Source organism: Rhodnius prolixus, unplaced genomic scaffold (genome assembly GCF_049639745.1).
Source record: "Rhodnius prolixus isolate KJV_2025 unplaced genomic scaffold, Rpr scaffold_6, whole genome shotgun sequence".
Taxonomy (NCBI): domain Eukaryota; kingdom Metazoa; phylum Arthropoda; class Insecta; order Hemiptera; family Reduviidae; genus Rhodnius; species Rhodnius prolixus.
The window spans coordinates 6,287,882-6,309,459 of NW_027411634.1; the positions used below are offsets into that span (position 1 = coordinate 6,287,882).

The following is a 21,578-nucleotide window of genomic DNA, read 5'->3' on the forward strand; positions in this document are numbered from 1 at the left end:
AAGTATGTACTGTGCCTCCAAAGGTGCCTCCTCAGATACAGACAGCAGTTGATAACCTCCTGGCTAACCTCGCTTGCCAGTCTGAGGAGGCACCTTTGAAGACACAGTTCATGCTGCAAAAGCTGCGAAAGTGCGTTATTTGATAAATTAAGGAATAAGTTTGATCCTTTAAATGAAAGATATTGATGTGGCAGGAGGTTTCCAATTTTTTTGGTAATTAAACGCAACTCTCCCAAAATTACCAAATAATTATTACACCTTCTTGTTTGTAACAGATGTAAAATTAATTTTTAGCCATTTTGTGTATGCTTGAGAACATCTAAAGCTCTTAACATTTGATTTTTCTTAGAAAAATCACTCGGAAAACGACTTATTTCCCAATATTAAGAAAAATACTGGCTTTACTGCCTTGGTAATATTTTTAGTAGAAAGGGAATGAAAAAATGACCTATCGCGTGCTCTTCTTTCTCTTTGATAACAAGTTAAAAAATTGAAATATTATTAATAAATACCAGATTTTGAAATGGCCTAGCACCTTTAATTTTGAAGATATCGAATTGCGGTTTCCGGTTTTTTTCATAACTTTTTATACTCTTTAAAACTGTGCATATGAATATGGGGGTCAACTGCGAACCCTTACTTTTGGTCGCGCGTCAACCGCGTATGCGGGCAGGAATCTAAAATCAAGTCACATATTCTGAAACTAGAGGTGACGGGCAACAAATGTTTCCTCTACCGTTTTTCGCTCAGATCAACCGTTTAAGCATGAAATGCATTTGAGCCGTCTTAAAATGAACACCCTGTATATAAAAACATATTACGCCATTTTTCATCCTTATTGGTTACAACCAAGCTTATTTTGGATTTCTTCTCCACGTGATTCCTGCAATCATGTGAAATTAACATATAGGAATTGGTAGGTGCTTAGATGATGTTCCATAATCCATCAGTTTCTTCATCCAAACGAGAGAATAGTCGACTCCCAACGTTAAATGTCAGGTGTTCTTGGCTACGGCTAAAAACTCTTAAAAAAATCTTAGGTGAACGGTGGCTGCCTTGTAAGGCTTCATTATCTTCTTTTAAAATGCTAAAACTACTTCCGTAACGGTGAGCAAGGCTTCTAGGGTCGGTTTTTTATTACTTCTTAGTTTTAAACTTTCTTAGTTTAGATGGCTTTTGAAGGAGAGGATAACCGAGATGATCTATTAACATTTTTTAGAGTTAATGCTAAAAACATATTACTTCCGGTTAAACGATAATTAACTATTTAAAAAAATAGTTAATAGTTAAAAAATAAATTAAAGAAATTGCATTAAAAGGATCCAGGAAGTTAGGAATTTTGAAAATGTATTCAAAATAGAGGACTGAACCAATACACTTCTCAGACTGTTGTTCACTTTAAAGGTTCCATTTTCCAGAGAAATCCCTTTTAAAAAAACTACCAAAATCCAGCTAGAAAAGAAAGTTTCACAGACCTTTTCTTCTTCTAATTTTATTCTAATTAGTGCCTAATAATTTGTTTTGAGTCCCTTTCTCTTAGTTTTCGAGAAATTGGTCGAGTTTACTGTCAAGAGATTAAAAATTTTGCAAACAAAACGTTAAAGTCTCTTCATCGTGATGTAATCTGCACTTTCTTTAAGCGGAACTTCTGGTCAAATTCTCTTTAAATACTAAATTCTTACCAAATTTTCTAATTGCCTCAATTATTACATATAGACGTTAACATCGTGTTACCATTTTAATTGTTACTTTACTGCACTTTCCAATTATACTATAAATAGCAATTATACTACAATCGTTTAGTTTCATTTATTGTAGTTAAACGTTAGGCTGGGAGGGATTTTGTTGATTTAGCCACAGGTGAATGGGGAATTAGGTGGATAACTGGAGCCTCTTATTTTGGAGGCTCCAGCAGTTAGAGAGAGAGAGAGGAGCCTTCAAGGCCCACGTCACAACCGCAAAAAGAAGTCGTTAACTCTCCAACTGAGTAGAAAAATGATATATTTCAAATTGTGTTCACATAATATGACCTAAATTAGTGTACATTTTTATTATGTTAAAGGTTAACTATATAATTAGGTGAACATTTTTTTTTGGCTTATTTAACATGAATAATTTTTTATTTAATGGTGGAATATGTTTTTCAAATTAGTCTCCAGGTGATTTGGGGTACCACTATCCGTTGAAAGAGTAACTGAAACCCAGTTTTCCTTCAGATTAGGGCGCATACTTCAAATTACCAGCTGTGGCAGTAATCTTTAAGAGAAAACATTATCAAAGAAAAAGTGTTTTAAAGCGGAAGTTATAACCTACTAATTAGATATGAAACAATAAGTATTTCCTGTTCATTACGAGAGTAGCCGGGCAATCTAAGTCAATTAGAAATTGAAGAAAACCTAGCGAAGTTGAAGAAAAAAAAAGAGATTAGATGATAGAAATAAACCGACAAGGGACATTAACCAAGCAAAGAAGATGCCATCAAGATATTGTTGTTCCTGGTCTACGATGATTGAGGCAGTTCCCCCTCCCACCAAAAAAAAAGAAAGAAGAGAAGTCATCTGAGTGACATTAGGAGAAAGAATGCCTTTCTGCTGTTTTGTCCTTCGTACAGACTTCACGGGTGAAGTAAAAATGTTTTCATAATGAGTTCGGACCCTGGGTCCCACCAGAGTGAACGAAAATGTTCTCATGATGAGTTTCGGAGGAGGTCAAGGCTCTTTCACTTCCATCATACATCACACACAATCCCGGGACGTGTAATAACTTTCTCCCGTTTTATCTTTAAAGTTGTTGTGTTTAGATTTAATCTTGATTAATGATGCTAGGAAAATGTCATAATTATTATTTTTTTGTTCCATTTTTCATCCCTGATGATGGTAATTAATTTATCCAAAGAAACTTCCTTATATTAATTTTTCTAAAAATGTATTGAATAAAGTTCGTACCTTTGTATCTACGTAAATAACTTAAAAAGTTTAAAACGTCACAGTAACCCAGTGGTTTTAAGTTCAAATTAAATTAAACTTCATTTTATGGGTTACTTGTTGAGTAAATCAAAGTATGTAGTTCATCCAATTAAATAACCCAATTTTAACTGTTCAAGTTTAAGCTGATGTCCAGCATATTAAATAACTAACAGCTCTTTTAGTATTACCCTGTTAAAGTTCTGGAATTTTATCTTCCCTTATTTGTAGAATATAATGAACAAGTTTTAATTAACTAACTGCAGGACTTAAATAGTACTTAAAAGTTAGTGGTCTATGCACTTTGATAACATGTAAGTTAAGATTAATGTCTGCTTATATTCCGAGCTTTAATAAGTGTTGGACGATTTTTGACGTGAATACGTCTTTAAATTAGCTATCATATGGAGGCAATCCAAAAAACCTAATGATAACAAAATCGGGGGATGCAGTTTGGCATTATAGTTTGGAATCTATCGTCTACATCCAAAATTAAATTATACCACTGGATAGCTAAAGGATCAAAGAATTCATTACGATAAGCGAGGGCTGTGACGCATCGCGCGCGTTTGGAGGGGGGAAGCGCCGCCATTTTGAGATCATTTTGCTGCGTATCAAGATTTGCAATTAGTATAACTTTTGACTCGGAGAAGCTACGATGTTCGTTTAAGTTTTAATCGTCAGCTGTCGTCACAATCTATCGATTGTATATAAGACATTAGTGTAAAATAGTTTCAGTGAATATAATAAGGTGTTAGAATAAAAAGTAATATCAAAAATATATAATGTCGGCCTATACGCGTCGAAAAGCCAAAACCAAATACAGAGATCGTATACGGTTGGAAAGGGCTTCTTAAGAACAATCGAATGGTAATAATAAAACCCTATATGACCGAGTCAAGTAGTGCCGGGCACGTAAAAGAATGAATGCGGCCGAGCGGATCAACGACGGTGTCAGTACATCTGCAGCTGGGGCGGTTGATATTATGAAAGTGGATGATGAAATCGCTTCTACATCGACAACGGACTATATAGGCATAGATTGTGTTCGATCGTCGATTTGTTTCCTTGATTTCATCCTAAATACATAAATAAAAATATTTTATATAAAAAATATAGCCCGTTACGTAAACGTATTCACGTACAACACACGGCCGTGGTCCATGACACAGCCACATTGTTTTTGTCTAAACGTTGGTCTGTTCATTGCGCACTCTTTAGATGTAAAATTTTTATTTGAAACAATTCTACCCCATTTTGGTAGTCCCTGCTCATACCAACTGGAATTAATAAGTAATTAAGATTCCAAATTTAAAGGTAACCGTTTTAACGGAAATGCTCTGCATTTCAAGAAAGTCACGATAATGTTTGTACCAGCTGTTCTGTTTATTTATAAATGCTCTTATTTTCATGGCTCATACCTCTCTCGTTTTTCTAATTTTGCCATAATTATCTAAACCTAACTTTCGCCCAGTGAGAGACTCCCATTTCAAAGTTTAGTAATTTTCCTTAATGTGCTTCCTCTGTTTTCTTCTTCTTATTCAATTACTTATGAAGCCTCCGCCAGGTAGTGTACTGCTAATAAATTGTTTACGACATTTTAAAGTTTTTTTATAGCTTCTTTTCAACTCATTTTCTTACTGCTATGAGATAGAAACGCTGCGTCAGATTTCAATTTTTCATAGAACTACTGTTCGAACGTGTTCTCTGAACAGTAGTTATTTATTTATTTTTTAGTAAAGTGGTGCCTAAACTGCAGTTAACGCAAGGTCACACTACTTTTGTGGATCTCTTTGAAGGAGACCATAAAAAAAATATCTACTTTAAGTCCTTCTACTTAGACTTACCATTATTTCAAGGTTGCAACAGAATAAGTTTTTTTTTGCGTTTATTGTGCTACAATCAGCGCGTTGGCGCTGTAAGTAACAATGATATCAATAAAGTAATAAATGATAAGGTAACGAGTGGAGAAGTTACCCCAGTGGTAACTCTTCACTTGAGAGGAGATCACGAGGCTACTGTCTTTTAAGACGTCTTGTCCGGGTTGTCAGAAAGAGTTCTAGAAGAAAGATTTTGAGCTAGAGGATTTATATGAGATTGCAGGCTGAAGTGGAGTTTTCTGTATCTTGTTTTAGCTACTTGGGTGACAAAAGGAATGTTAAGGTCAGTGTGTATAGTCCAGGTTGGGAGACATTAAATGGAGCGTTTACAATAGAGGTATTTTTGGATTGAAGAGATTGAATCCTTTGGCGAGATTGGAGCGTTTGGCTGAACCCCACGCCCAGGTGGGTTTCAAAATAGAAGTATAAATTAGTCTTTTGTTGTCCAAAGAGAGTTTTGATCTATCGTCTAAGAATCTGTTCAGTTCTGTTCTTTTTAAGTCTAGTGTGGGGGTTCCAAGAAAGTCTTCGGTCTAAGTAAAGCCCAAGGTAGCCGGGCAACGTTCACTACTGGTAGAGGTTAATACCTAATGATTATAGATGACTGGAGGAAGAGTAATGCGAAGGTGTTGTTTTGCGACTAAGTAACACAGTGAACAGAATAAGTAAAAATCTTTTAATTAATAAAAACTTGGACCTTTCTTTGCTAGCGGAAACTTAAACTTACTCTAATTACCAACAGTTATCACGGACTTTATAACGGAAGTTACCCAGCAAGTTCCATTCCATAGAAATCACAGCAATGAGTCGCTATTTTCAACTTCTTTGCGGAAGTTTTTGTTACTGAACTTCTAAGTTTTATTCACAATGCATCTTTGACGATCAAAAAGGCAAAGTGCAAATTCTTCATAACCAATTAATATTCAAAATTATTACACATGATCTACGATTTTAGATGGCATTAATTAAAAACAAAAATACCTTGGGAATAGTTTCTGACAATTCAAATTTTCCGTTCCTCTTGTGTATTCCAGAAATAATTTTTCAACAGCTTGTTCCACCGGAAATTCTCCCATCATCAGTCTTAGCGCCAAGCTGGAAAAATAAATAAATTTATAATTTAAGTTCGAAAATGTGCGACATTAATTTTAAAGTACCATAGACATAAATATTGTTAGGAATTGCTAGAAGTGTGGTCTATGTTATAATGGCCAAAGTACGTAATGTAGCTAGTTATAAAAATTAAACTCACATAAAAAAATTACTAAGTATAACATTTCAAGTTTTAAGGGAAAATTATAGGTTACATCCTGCCCAATTATAGGCAAAAAGTTGCCTCCTCCGAGGCGACCAATCCTCCTTACGTAGCGACCTTCCAAACAGCTGTAATACATTTATAATAATCCTGAACAATTACATAATGACATTCTTGCTAACAACTAAATCTTCATTTAGGTGAACAGGAAGTCAAACTATCGCATAAAACCAGACATATTATCACCGGAAGTAATGTGGACTTTCTAAATCCACACTGTTCGTGGCTATAAATTCCATGGATGATTCATTCTGGCAGCAAGATGACGCAATTTTCGTGGCTTGAATTAATAGCACTAGTAGGCGGTCAATTAAGAACTATATCATAGTTTCTCTTGTATGTGTAAAGGGGATTTATTGTGATCGTGCATAATTTTCCTAATTAAATTTAAACAATAATAAATATTTTACATGTTCCACACAAAAAATTTATTTATGGTGAAAATGTTTGGTGTATATAGTTCCTGAATAAAGGATCTGTATTTAAAAATAAAACTGAAGCTGGATTTTGAGATGCTGTTGGTGGTTTAAGGATGGAGATGATATGCTGCGACAGTGTTCGGTCCATCCTTTCAGCTTTTAGCTGGAAACCAACAAACTTTAGCTCGAATTCTCGCCTCCCGGATTCCAGAATCTAATTAAACAACCAGGAATGGTGAAGGGGTATTGATTTTTGGAGGTCTTAATTGGGTTGCCCAGGTATTAATATAAAAACCATGGAATCTATCTGCAATAAAAGTATTGTGTTCAGATCAGAGGCCGTGTTCTCTGTGAACCCAGAGAATTGAATTGAGTTCCGTTTGTAGTTCTATAAGGAAAACTCCTCTTTTTTACAGTATAGTTCAGGATGTTCTGATTCTCAGTCGTTTGAGCTCATTTCGGTCTCAAATTTCCAATGATTTTTTATTGCTAACCAACGAACGTAACCTCAAAATGAGGTATTGAGAATTTTGAGATGGACTAGTATGCCTCATGATCGGTGCCTAATTGACTAACTTTCCTGCATAATACCTTCAACGGCTACTGGTGGCTGGAGTAAACCCTGGAACAGTCTAACTGGACTACCTAATCCTAAAAACTAGTCCCGGCTAATCTTTGCCACAGTTCTGGAAATCGCAAAAAGAAACTAGAGCTTGTAGAATATATCGATTCATCCCAGTAATTACTTTCTATCCAGACCGATCATAATAATGAGTATTCCTAATCGATCTTGTTAAGGAAATTGGGAAGAAACATTCCCAAATTTATAACACAAGAGAAAGTTTCATGAATCCAATTGACGAATGTCTCCAAACTATTGCAAAGAACTGACAAGATAAAATATTTTAATGTAGATTAATTTGTGTAAAAGCAGAACCTATTTTGAATAAAAGATAAGGAGACAAAAACTCTTAAGATAATTTCAAGATCATGGACCAGCTTGGACAACAACAACAACAACCACAAAAAATGCACGTGTACTGTAGAAACACCTGTTGGATATTTTCAGTCATGTCCAGCTACTTACCTTGTCTTTTTGTTACTCTAAGGCCCCGTATCAATACCGTTATTATGTTCGTGGTACGGCACTTTTCAGTCTTTCTTTTATTTTGATAGATTACCACAATGACGTCAGTTTAGTTTATGGAAAACTTAGTTTTTTGCGTTTCCGTCTTAAAGAGGATGTTCATGCGATCGTGTTCAGATTTTCAGCAAAAATTTCATTAATAAACTAGAGAGACTTCCGTCAAAGAACACACTTGTGTGATTTATTAATCGTCATAATTCAGCCATTATAAAAAAACAATTAGAAACCTATAAATTAGTTTTATTTTGATTTTTAATTGTATTTTTATTTTATTTTCAGATGATGGTGTTCACAACATAAAATAAAATAGGTACGTTAATTTTAAACAAATTCTTATTAGTATTATTGCGTTAACATTAAGCGAACCGTTTTAAGCATTAAAAAAAAGAAGTTTTTACGAGATGACCTTTTAACCTGTAGCACCCTGAGGCAAATACTATACTAGTACAAACTATTTTAGTTTTGGGGAGGGGTAAAGCCATTTTGTGTGTGTGTGTGTGTGGCGACTATTATTTTTTAAACTAAAGGTTATAAGGCTGCAATTTTTTAGTTTTTTGTACCTCGTACTTAAGGCAAGTAGGAGAGGTAATGCTGTTTTTTTTTCGTTTTTTTTAAGTTTAGCAAAGAATAATTGTAGTTATTAAGTACTGCAACTTGATCTGCAATGAACTTTACAAAATAGATTATGCAGTTTATTAAATTACTTTAAACCTATTGCGATTTATAGTTTACCTTGGCCAAGGTGTTTAGTAAACTTATAGAATATTTGCCATTAGGTGAGGTCTGATTTCAAAATTCGTTGAACACTACTTGGAAGGGCAAAGACTCGTAATTTATATAGTCATTTCTGGTTCTTCAGAGGACTTCAACTTAAGAGCGACTATAAGGTTATTCTTCAGCCACCTCTGTCGATATCGTAACCAATTGATCTGGACAACGTTCAATGTCAATGAACTGGAAGTGCTCCTGCATTGAATTGATTTTTCCAGTACGTTGAAGATTTTGAACATCTAGAATTATTATCTGAAATATTTATCGAGCAAAATTCGTACTAAGACAGTTTCGAAATGGAGGTAGTGATTAGAAAGTTCTCTTTTAAAGCGCAAGTCTAGTGAAAACTACATACTGTTAATCCAAAAATCCAGGGAAATCCTATGAACATTAGGTGTAAATTAGGTTAGATTTGGACATGGAGGGGGTATATTCTTTCTTACAAGGTCCAACGTATTCCCACCTGTTGTATTTTTTTTGGTTATTTCTTCTAGTATCTAAGCACCAGAGATGCAACATCGCTAATTATCGATTGCAACAAGATAGAATGCAAATGACTGTTTTTTTTTTCTTTCATCTGTCGCAATCTGCATAGTCTCAGGCTCTCTTGGGACATCAAGTTAAGAGCAAAAGTCAGAGCAATAAAGGCATAAGGCCAGACAAAGTCAGTATGAAGATGTACCTGGGCTAGAAAAGTGCCTATGGGGGCCGTTTTGTAGCATGTTGGCTCTAAGAAAGTACTTCTCCAGCCACAAATGCTGTATCGGCCGTAGATAGAGATGTGTAGCTCAAAACAGCCGCCAGTACTTCGTCATTGTGACCAAAGGGATGGAATCACTCAGTGCTGGATGCTGAAAAATACCCAGAAGACCTTTATTCAGGCCTGCATTCAGGAGAGTCATTCCAGAATAGATTGCTGATCTTTGCTACCTTCTTCTGAACAGCGTAGTCACGAAATTAAAGGGAGAAACTTGAACGAAGACAGAAGGGAGATGCTTTCTGCCAATGTCTAACACACAGAAGTTGGACCCGAGTTAGAGATAGACACAGAACTGCTGGACTCTCTAAAAGAAAAAAGATCACGAGGAAACTCCTTCAAGCAGCATCAAAATAAAAGAGAGAAAACAGAAAAGAGAAGAAAAAAAATCCTTAAATGATTTATTGAGGAGAAAGTCTTTCACTTCCTTCGAAGATCCTTCACGGTTGGATGAAAAATATTTCGTCATATCCGCCGACGAGACCTGTGTCAAGGTTCACTACAATCCGGTCAGCGGGACTTTCACTAGTTATGCTGTCGGAATTAATCTTTATTAATGAGCTGGGAAAAATTAGCATAATTCAGCTACAGCCATCGAGCTCGTTAATCAGATGTCAATAGATTTTCACTGTAAAAACTTCTCTTTCATAAATAATTGATTTCTTTTTTTTTTTAATAGTCAATAAGAAATATTATTCTCATTCGATACACAATCAATTAAAAACTTCTTCCCAAGTAGATATCGATTAAATAAATCAATTCACTTTCTTTTATTACAAGTTATAGAACTAATTCAAAAGAATTTCCGAGTGCCATAAAACGTTTTCCTATTCGATTAGTTTTACGATTAAGACGGAACTATTGCAAATGTGGGATATCGCACATTGATTCTGTTTTAAAGGAACTTTTAGATCGATTTCTTTGAAGTCAGTGTACAGTAAAACAGATTCACTGATTGAATTATTACATTTAAAAAGAGAGAGTTTACCTACGACTTAAATGAAAATCGATTAAATATTCCTTCACAGTTTATCTAAACAAAAAAAACATAATTTTGAAGGCTGTGGACTGGCCTTGTTCTTTTAAAAAAAATCAATAAATAAGAGTAGTGTCATAATATTGAGACTCGCCCACCAGCTGGTCTATGCCAGTGTCTTGATCACTCCTCCATAATGTTAGCACTGTTACTGTTCTTATATCATAATAATGCCAACGACCTTTTTATTAGAGTTTAAACAAAATAATAATAATAATAATAAAAAGGACGCTCTAATTTTATCCCTTTTGCTTAAGTTTTTTTATTGGAGCAAAATTAGGTAGGCTATAGCTTCCCTGCAATAGTCATATTTGTTCTTCCTTAAGGAATATTGGCTCCCAGTACAAAATTTAGGTTCCTTTCTCCCACTCTTTGTTGGCTATGACATCAGGCATCTGTGATTTCAAGTAAAGTATTAACGATAGCGTCACAACAACTTTACTTTACCTGTTTGAACATGTTTGGTTAAGTCTGCAGCGTTGGATTTTATCTCTCGTCATGTTTTTTTTGGGGGGGGGGGATATCCCTAACAGATTTTGGACTTTTAACCATTATCTGAGATGGATTAGATCAGTTTTAGACACAAGTCAGCATTTTTTAGTGAGTGAGAGGTGGTAAATTAAGTAAAGTCGAAATATCTACACTAAAATCATTATTTAATCTATCTCTGAGGATGGCAGAAAGATTGAAACCGATCAGGGATGCCATAAACATGCGTGGCTACGACGGAAATCGACGCTTTGTCATATGCCAAGAAGGGACTAACCTTACCACGTGTATATCCACGTGAGGGAATCCAGTAATTTGAATAAAATTTATTATTTATTCTTAATTATGTTAATTAGAGTTTGAGTCTGACTATAAACAGCAAATTTTTATTCTCTTTTGAACGAAATAATCTTAGGGTCATCATCGTTGAGCTTTTTACTTTCTTCTTTTTTATTCTTATTCCCCTTGGAATATACATTCCAAATAGTTGAGTACCTCCTCATTTGTATTCATATCACAACGTTACACTATGTGAGAAATAATGTTTTGTTTCACATTAGCCAAACCATCCAAACACGATTTTGTATAGAATGAAAGTCGCTAAAAGTTGGCCGAAATTATTATAGCAATATCTAGGTTGACATTTATGTTATTTCTAGTATTATTATTCCACATTCAACGGATATCTCTTTTGTTGTAAACTATTCGTAAAGTTTTAGTTCTAAAATAATGGTATTAAAAAGAGATACTTTTTTCTAATGTCGGCTCATCCGTCAGCTACCATTTCCCACTTAACACCAAAGTACTGTTTTATCTTTTTCTTTTTGCATGGTTCATTGGAAATTGGTCCAGAATTCAGGCTCATTTTATTTATATCTTCACGCTCCATTACATTATCTTTGTGGGTTATTGGAGAGGATATTTAGGGAGTACGATTGTTGATTTTATAGAGGTTTCTATACTATCTTTGCCGCCTCCTAAGACTGCCTTCTTACTTCAGGATGTAAAGTTACTTTTATCCAGGCATGATTAAAGATTGGGGGAAGTTAAAAACTAACTAGCTAACTACTGATTGAATTCTCTTTGTTTAGAAACCATTTATAAATTTCTGGTTTTCTTTAAATGATTAATTTGGGTAGAAAATATTTCTTTGATGCTGGTAAATAGAGTTCGTCAAGAGGTTAACCTTTAATACATTTTAAATGATGTTGCATTATGATCACGACCTTCTCTTGTGAATTTCATCCACCTACAAAAAGCCCCTTTACAATCTACCGCCATTTTGGGCGGCCCCCAACACTACCAATTTTAAATAAATTATAATGTTTATCACTACGTACTGTTACAAAAATTTAAACTGTTAAGAGGAAATACACCATTTTTTTCGACAATACACTTACTTCCGTCTGCCAAATTAGCCTTTAAACTTCTCTAATTAAGGAATACAAATCTTCAAATTAATCAAAACCAGAGATATATTCAAATTCCCAAAATAATCATGACATTACTGAAATGCACCCAATTATTTATGCTGCCAGAATACAAAATATATTTACCTATTTATTTACTAATACATTTTACATTTATATACATATAAACGTACACACAGACTCAATGAATGTATTAATATCCGTTCATATTCTTCTTAACTGGCGCTACAACTCGCTTGCGCGAATCTTGGCCTCCTCTATCCAAGTTTGCCAGTTGTCCTGGTACAAAATATCCGTTCATATTCGTACTATTATTCTACCACTGTAGTGGGCTACAGGAAATTCTTTTGTTGCAAGTGGAAGCCACCCCTAACATGCAAACAAAGCATGAACCAATCTTTCCCGTTTATCTCTTTTTTAGACGGTTAGAGCTCGCCAAAATATCCCACCCGATACTCCGTAAGAACTGGAAATTGATTTATAAAACATAGTATCAGTTATATTTAAATTATTCTCTTTTTTCATAGCTATTTATTAATTTAAAAAAAAGAATAGTTGGTAAAAACATTTAATTCTTATATATGTTACAAATGAGAATTAAATGCGGAAATGCTTCAACCGGAAGTCCCCCTTTCCTGATCAGATTTTCCTCTTTTTGGAAAATTTTTCTCAAAAATGGCTGCGACGATTTTCTTTAAACTGTAACCACAGTTTCATTCATCGCTATAATTACAAATTATTTAATTTTAATTTGAACGGAAGTACAAATTTACACCAAAAACTGAAATTCCTACCATTTAGGACGAATTCTTCAGGAACAATGTATGGTATTCTTAAACTTATCGCCTAAAAAGAGTCTCACGTTCTACGCAATTAAATGTTCGCTTTGTTAAAAAAAAACGCCCCGCCAAGTACAGTTACTGGTTTATTATTACGTAACTAAAATACCAACTTAATTTCAATGAGCAAATAAATTTTATTACAGAAGTAATAATTTCATCATTAATTACTTGATTTAATATTATTGTGGTTGTTACATCATGGTCGTTAGCCACTCCCATTAATTCATTCTAATCTCCCTACTCGCATCCACTCCGTTGGGACCCTTTTTCACATTGAAAGATAAAATTTAAATGATACTAATACTCATTAAAAAAATCATTCAAACTGTAATTATATCCAAATTTTGTATGTCATGATTTCTGTCAACTCTACAGATCCAATTACAACAATTTATTGGTTGTTACAAACTATTTGTTCATGTAGACGTATTTTTTTTTTTTTTTGCGTTTACCTTTAATTGGTAACTGCTCACTATCCAGAGTAAATGTTGAAGTGTGTTATCCAGTTTTTCGAAATATGTTTCACCTGGTATTACAGGTTACTAAGTAATATATTGGTTTCGTGACCGTAAATTGTAAAAACTTAGGATGGATGATTTGCGAGAAATCGGTCAAATAAAGCAAATTCGTCTCTTTGCCAACGTTTCGACAAATATATTTATTTCAAATCTTTTGGTTATTTATTACTTAGTGCAATAAGGGTTATTTGGTTTCTTCTGTGTTTTGTGTTTAACGGTTTTTGTTGTTTAAAGAAATTTCCCAATATTTATTGTATTTACTCTTTTGTTGTAATTAGTCTATTGTATCTGTCCAATTGTAATTACCAAAATTCCCGTGTAAGTCCCGCTATATCTGTATATATATACCTGCATCTCCATTTCTGGCTCTTAGTTTCTGTAACTCAACCAACCCGCATAGCCAAGTAAGTTTCAATAGTTATAAAGAATTTATTGTATTTTACTGTTTATTTTTGTATTACTGATTTTTACTGTTTTTTTCTATGTTACTGCCTCTGTAAATTGTTTTGTATTTGTAATATCCAGGCCCTGAAGAGGACAATATATTTGTCGAAACGTTGGCAAAGAGACGAATTTGCTTTATTTGACCGTAATGAGACTGTCTACATTCCTTATACAATTTTCGAGTTAATTTTTTTTGAATAATGTGAACCATGGTTTGCTAGAGTTTGTCTTAGCAGATGTAATCCTTTTTAGGCTCAAAATATTTGAGTAAAACATAGAGTTTAACACAGCGTCACAAAAATTTAGATAAAGCTCTTCAGCAGAGGCATTCTCATAGAAAACCAGATTAGACTGCTTCATAAGAGCGTTAAACTCCTTTAAATTATTACTTTACTTATTAAACACTGGAATTTGATTATCATTAAAATTATTAAACATTGATGATAAGTCTGCATTAACTACAGATTCTAAGTTTAATGACAGTATGCACAAACTGTGGTGAGAGAGTGGTGTTATATTATCAATTTTAAAATCTTTAACATAATTCAGACAACCATAAGACAACCATACGAAATCAATAATACTTAGTCCTTGATGCCCGATAAAAGTATAATTTGCGGGAAAATCATTATGAGATCGACCATTACATACAAACATGCTACACTGTTCCATGATATCTACCAATCTGGAGCCCCTATCATTCACCACAAGATCTAACGAAGCTCTACTTCCGGTCAGATTAGAAAAAGCAAAAATATTAGAGTTGTTTTATTTGACCGATTCCTCGCAAATCATCCATCCTAAGGTTACTAAGTAATGTAACAGTAACATTAGTGAAGTGGAATTCTCTACACCAAACTGATCTGCCTTTGATGATGGATTAAAAATCATTTTAGGGATATAACAAAAAAAAAAAAAAATGGAAAAAAAGATTAGTTTCTGTACGTGTTTTACACAATAAAATGGTTCTTTTCTTTTTTTTTATGAAGTCTCAAAAACAATTAGACTTTAATAACAAGAGCATGTCAGAATTCTTCAATTTTTAGCGATAAAACCAAAACAAAACGTGATCCTCATTCAGTGCAGACGGAAATATGTTAGAAATGAAGAATTACGAAAACAAAATGAAGATGGCAAACATTACGTATAATGGGGGTGTGAACATTTCACCATTTGTCCTAAATTAGTAGGAATTTTATTGCCCAACAAATTGTTATTACCATCAATATTTCTGATGTTCTGTGCCCACACATTTACACACAAATAGACAGCGAGAGAAGTAAGAAATAAGAAAACACTAATTACAGTTATGACCTTTTACTAACTTACAGACAAAAAAACAAAAATTGGATTTGAAATAGATGGCGTAATAGATAATTGTTAAAAGCAAATGGCTGAAGACGTATAGTACCAGATGGTTAACATTCTTACAAGTAAAAGAAAAAAAAAAAAAAACTCCACATGTGTCTAAAAGAGTTATGTTGTAAAATGTAGAAAATTCTAAAAAGAAAAATTCTAAGGGAATGTCTTTTCTAACTTTAACTCTCAAACTGCTAACTATTAAATTTTAGTGAGTTTAAACTATTCTAGTGCAAAATTAAAACAAATAAGCCTTAAGCTTGAGGTACTTTATTCTGTACTCAGAATGTTAGCAATTAAACTACTTAAAAATGGTCATGGTTTTCCTGTGAAATGGGGCCCTTATAATTCCCACAGTAAACAACTGATTATTCGTGTGAAATTTTCTCCTCTTACACACTCTGTTTTACTGAGCAGTATGCTATAGTTTTCTTGAGTACAGATCCATTAGTTCAGAAGATATTGAAAGTTGAAATTCATTTGGGTCATGGTTTTACTGTGAAATGGGGCCCTTATAATTCCCACAGTAAACAACAGATTATTCGTATGAAACTATCTGCTCTTACACACTCTGTTTTACTGAGTAGTATGCTATAGTTTTCTTGAGTACAGATCCATTAGTTGAGAAGATATTGAGAGTTCAAATTTTTTTGAGTCATGGTTTTACTGTGAAATGGGGCCCTTATAATTCCCACAGTAAACAACAGATTATTCGTGTGAAATTTTCTCCTCTTACACACTCTGTTTTACCGAGTAGTATGCTATAGTTTTCTTGAGTACAGATCCATTAGTTGTGAAGATATTGAGAGTTGAAATTTTTTTGGGTCATGGTTTTGCTGTGAAATGGGGCCCTTATAACTCCCACAGTAAACAACTGATTATTCGTGTGAAATTGTCTCCTCCTACACACTCTGTTTTACTGAGTAGTATGCTATAGTTTTCTTGCGTACAGATCCATTAGTTGAGAAGATATTGAGAGTTGAAATTTTTTTGGGTCATGGTTTTGCTGTGAAATGGGGCCCTTATAATTCCCACAGTAAACGACAGATTATTCGTATGAAACTATCTGCTCTTACACACTCTGTTTTACTGAGTAGTATGCTATAGTTTTCTTGAGTACAGATCCATTAGTTGAGAAGATATTGAGAGTTGAAATTTTTTTGGGTCATAGTTTTGCTGTGAAATGGGGCCCTTATAACTCCCACAAAACAACTGATTATTCGGGTGAAATTTTCTCCTCTTACACACTCTGTTTTACTGAGTAGTATGCTATAGTTTTCTTGAGTACAGATCCATTAGTTGAGAAGATATTGAGAGTTGAAATTTTTTTGGGTCATGGTTTTGCTGTGAAATGGGGCCCTTATAATTCCCACAGTAAACAACAGATTATTCGTATGAAACTATCTGCTCTTACACACTCTGTTTTACTGAGTAGTATGCTATAGTTTTCTTGAGTACAGATCCATTAGTTGTGAAGATATTGAGAGTTGAAATTTTTTTGGGTCATGATTTTGCTGTGAAATGGGGCCCTTATAATTCCCACAGTAAACAACAGATTATTCGTATGAAACTATCTACTCTTACACACTCTGCTTTACTGAGTAGTATGCTATAGTTTTCTTGAGTACAGATCCATTAGTTGAGAAGATATTGAGAGTTGAAATTTTTTTGGGTCATGGTTTTGCTGTGAAATGGGGCCCTTATAACTCCCACAGTAAACAACTGATTATTCGTGTGAAATTTTCTCCTCTTACACACTCTGTTTTACTGAGTAGTACGCTATAGTTTTCTTGAGTACAGATCCATTAGTTGAGAAGATATTGAGAGTTGAAATTCATTTGGGTCATGGTTTTGCTGTGAAATGGGGCCCTTATAATTCCCACAGTAAACAACAGATTATTCGTATAAAACTTTCTGCTCTTACACACTCTATTTTACTGAGTAGTATGCTATAGTTTTCTTGAGTACAGATCCATTAGTTGAGAAGATATTGAGAGTTGAAATTTTTTTGGGTCATGGTTTTGCTGTGAAATGGGACCCTTATAATTCCCACAGTAAACAACAGATTATTCGTATGAAACTATCTGCTCTTACACACTCTGTTTTACTGAGTAGTATGCTATAGTTTTCTTGAGTACAGATCCATTAGTTGTGAAGATATTGAGAGTTGAAATTTTTTTGGGTCATGGTTTTGCTGTGAAATGGGGCCCTTATAACTCCCACAGTAAACAACTGATTATTCATGTGAAATTTACTCCTCTTACACACTCTGTTTTACTGAGTAGTATGCTATAGTTTTCTTGAGTACAGATCCATTAGTTGTGAAGATATTGAGAGTTGAAATTTTTTTGGGTCATGGTTTTGCTGTGAAATGGGGCCCTTATAATTCCCACAGTAAACAACAGGTTATTCGTATGAAACTATCTGCTCTTACACACTCTGTTTTACTGAGTAGTATGCTATAGTTTTCTTGAGTACAGATCCATTAGTAGTGAAGATATTGAGAGTTGAAATTTTTTTGGGTCATGGTTTTGCTGTGAAATGGGGCCCTTATAACTCCCACAGTAAACAACTGATTATTCGTGTGAAATTTTCTCCTCTTACACACTCTGTTTTACTGAGTAGTATGCTATAGTTTTCTTGAGTACAGATCCATTAGTTGAGAACATATTGAGAGTTGAAATTCATTTGGGTCATGGTTTTGCTGTGAAATGGGGCCCTTATAATTCCCACAGTAAACAACTGATTATTCGTGTGAAATTTTCTCCTCTTACACACTCTGTTTTACTGAGTAGTATGCTATAGTTTTCTTGAGTACAGATCCATTAGTTGAGAAGATATTGAGAGTTGAAATTTTTTTGGGTCATGGTTTTGCTGTGAAATGGGGCCCTTATAATTCCCACAGTAAACAACAGATTATTCGTATGAAACTATATGCTCTTACACACTCTGTTTTACTGAGTAGTATGCTATAGTTTTCTTGAGTACAGATCCATTAGTTGAGAAGATATTGAGAGTTGAAATTTTTTTGGGTCATGGTTTTGCTGTGAAATGGGGCCCTTATAACTCCCACAGTAAACAACTGATTATTCGTGTGAAATTTTCTCCTCTTACACACTCTGTTTTACTGAGTAGTATGCTATAGTTTTCTTGAGTACAGATCCATTAGTTGAGAAGATATTGAAAGTTGAAATTCATTTGGGTAATGGTTTTGCTGTGAAATGGGGCCCTTATAATTCCCACAGTAAACAACAGATTATTCGTATGAAACTTTCTGCTCTTACACACTCTGTTTTACTGAGTAGTATGCTATAGTTTTCTTGAGTACAGATCCATTAGTTGAGAAGATATTGAGAGTTGAAATTTTTTTGGGTCATGGATTTGCTGTAAAATGGGGCCCTTATAACTCCCACAGTAAACAACTGATTATTCGTGCGAAATTTTCTCCACTTACAAACTCTGTTTTACTGAGTAGTATGCTATAGTTTTCTTGAGTACAGATCCATTAGTTGTGAAGATATTGAGAGTTGAAATTTTTTTGGGCCATGGTTTTGCTGTGAAATGGGGCCCTTATAATTCCCACAGTAAACAACTGATTATTCGTGTGAAATTGTCTCCTCTTACACACTCTGTTTTACTGAGTAGTATGCTATAGTTTACTTGAGTACAGATCCATTAGTTGAGAAGATATTGAGAGTTGAAATTTTTTTCGGTCATGGTTTTGCTGTGAAATGGGGCCCATATAACTCCCACAGTAAACAACTGATTATTCGTGGGAAATTTTCTCCTCTTACACACTCTGTTTTACTGAGTAGTATGCTATAGTTTTCATGAGTACAGATCCATTAGTTGTGAAGATATTGAGAGTTGAAATTCATTTGGGTCATGGTTTTGCTGTGAAATGGGGCCCTTATAATTCCCACAGTAAACAACAGATTATTCGTATGAAACTTTCTGCTCTTACACACTCTATTTTACTGAGTAGTATGCTATAGTTTTCTTGAGTACAGATCCATTAGTTGGAAGATATTGAGAGTTGAAATTCATTTGGGTCATGGTTTTGCTGTAAAATGGGGCCCTTATAATTCCCACAGTAAACAACAGATTATTCGTATAAAACTTTCTGCTCTTACACACTCTATTTTACTGAGTTGTATGCTATAGTTTTTCTTGAGTACAGATCCATTAGTTGAGAAGATATTGAGAGTTGAAATTTTTTTGGGTCATGGTTTTGCTGTGAAATGGGGCCCTTATAATTCCCACAGTAAACAACAGATTATTCGTATGAAACTATCTGCTCTTACACACTCTGTTTTACTGAGTAGTATGCTAGTTTTCTTGAGTACAGATCCATTAGTTGTGAAAATATTGAGAGTTGAAATTTTTTTGGGTCATGGTTTTGCTGTGAAATGGGGCCCTTATAACTCCCACAGTAAACAACTGATTATTCGTGTGAAATTTTCTCCTCTTACACACTCTGTTTTACTGAGTAGTATGCTATAGTTTTCTTGAGTACAGATCCATTAGTTGAGAAGATATTGAGAGTTGAAATTTTTTTGGGTCATGGTTTTGCTGTGAAATGGGGCCCTTATAATTCCCACAGTAAACAACTGATTATTCGTATTAAATTTTCTCCTCTTACACACTCTGTTTTACTGAGTAGTATGCTATAGTTTTCTTGAGTACAGATCCATTAGTTGAGAAGATATTGAGAGTTGAAATTTTTTTGGGTCATGGTTTTGCTGTGTAATGGGGCCCTTATAATTCCCACAGTAAACAACTGATTATTCGTATTAAATTTTCTCCTCTTACACACTCTGTTTTACTGAGTAGTATGCTATAGTTTTCTTGAGTACAGATCCATTAGTTGAGAAGATATTGAGAGTTGAAATTCATTTGGGTCATGGTTTTGCTGTGAAATGGGGCCCTTATAATTCCCACAGTAAACAACAGATTATTCGTATGAAACTTTCTGCTCTTACACACTCTGTTTTACTGAGTAGTATGCTATAGTTTTCTTGAGTACAGATCCATTAGTTGAGAAGATATTGAGAGTTGAAATTTTTTTGGGTCATGGTTTTGCTGTGAAATAGGGCCCTTATAATTCCCACAGTAAACAACAGATTATTCGTATGAAACTATCTGCTCTTACACACTCTGTTTTACTGAGTAGTATGCTATAGTTTTCTTGAGTACAGATCCATTAGTTGTGAAGATATTGAGAGTTGAAATTTTTTTGGGTCATGGTTTTGCTGTGAAATGGGGCCCTTATAACTCCCACAGTAAACAACTGATTATTCGTGTGAAATTTTCTCCTCTTACACACTCTGTTTTACTGAGTAGTATGCTATAGTTTTCTTCAGTACAGATCCATTAGTTGTGAAGATATTGAGAGTTGAAATTTTTTTGGGTCATGGTTTTGCTGTGAAATGGGGCCCTTATAACTCCCACAGTAAACAACAGATTATTCGTGTGAAATTTTCTCCTCTTACACACTCTGTTTTACTGAGTAGTATGCTATAGTTTTCTTGAGTACAGATCCATTAGTTGAGAAGATATTGAGAGTTGAAATTCATTTGGGTCATGGTTTTGCTGTGAAATGGGGCCCTTATAATTCCCACAGTAAACAACTGATTATTCGTGTGAAATTTTCTCCTCTTACACACTCTGTTTTACTGAGTAGTATGCTATAGTTTTCTTGAGTACAGATCCATTAGTTGAGAAGATATTGAGAGTTGAAATTTTTTTGGGTCATGGTTTTGCTGTGAAATGGGGCCCTTATAACTCCCACAGTAAACAACTGATTATTCGTGTGAAATTTTCGCCTCTTACACACTCTGTTTTACTGAGTAGTATGCTATAGTTTTCTTGAGTACAGATCCATTAGTTGAGAAGATATTGAGAGTTGAAATTCATTTGGGTCATGGTTTTGCTGTGAAATGGGGCCCTTATAATTCCCACAGTAAACAACAGATTATTCGTATGAAACTTTCTGCTCTTACACACTCTGTTTACTGAGTAGTATGCTATAGTTTTCTTGAGTACAGATCCATTAGTTGAGAAGATATTGAGAGTTGAAATTTTTTTGGGTCATGGATTTGCTGTGAAATGGGGCCCTTATAACTCCCACAGTAAACAACTGATTATTCGTGCGAAATTTTCTCCTCTTACACTTTCTGTTTTACTGAGTAGTATGCTATAGTTTTCT

The 21,578-nt window shown here is 34.3% G+C and overlaps 1 protein-coding gene across 1 annotated transcript in view; it reads right to left on the minus strand.

Moving 5' to 3' along the window:
* The window catches only part of LOC141460103 (uncharacterized), a 116,478-nt gene that overhangs the window by 65,812 nt on the left and 29,088 nt on the right, over nt 1-21,578 (minus strand). The window contains exon 2 of the mRNA XM_074139772.1: nt 5,825-5,938. Within this exon, the coding sequence (XP_073995873.1) occupies nt 5,825-5,938 (114 nt within the window). The remainder of the gene's footprint in view (nt 1-5,824; nt 5,939-21,578) is intronic.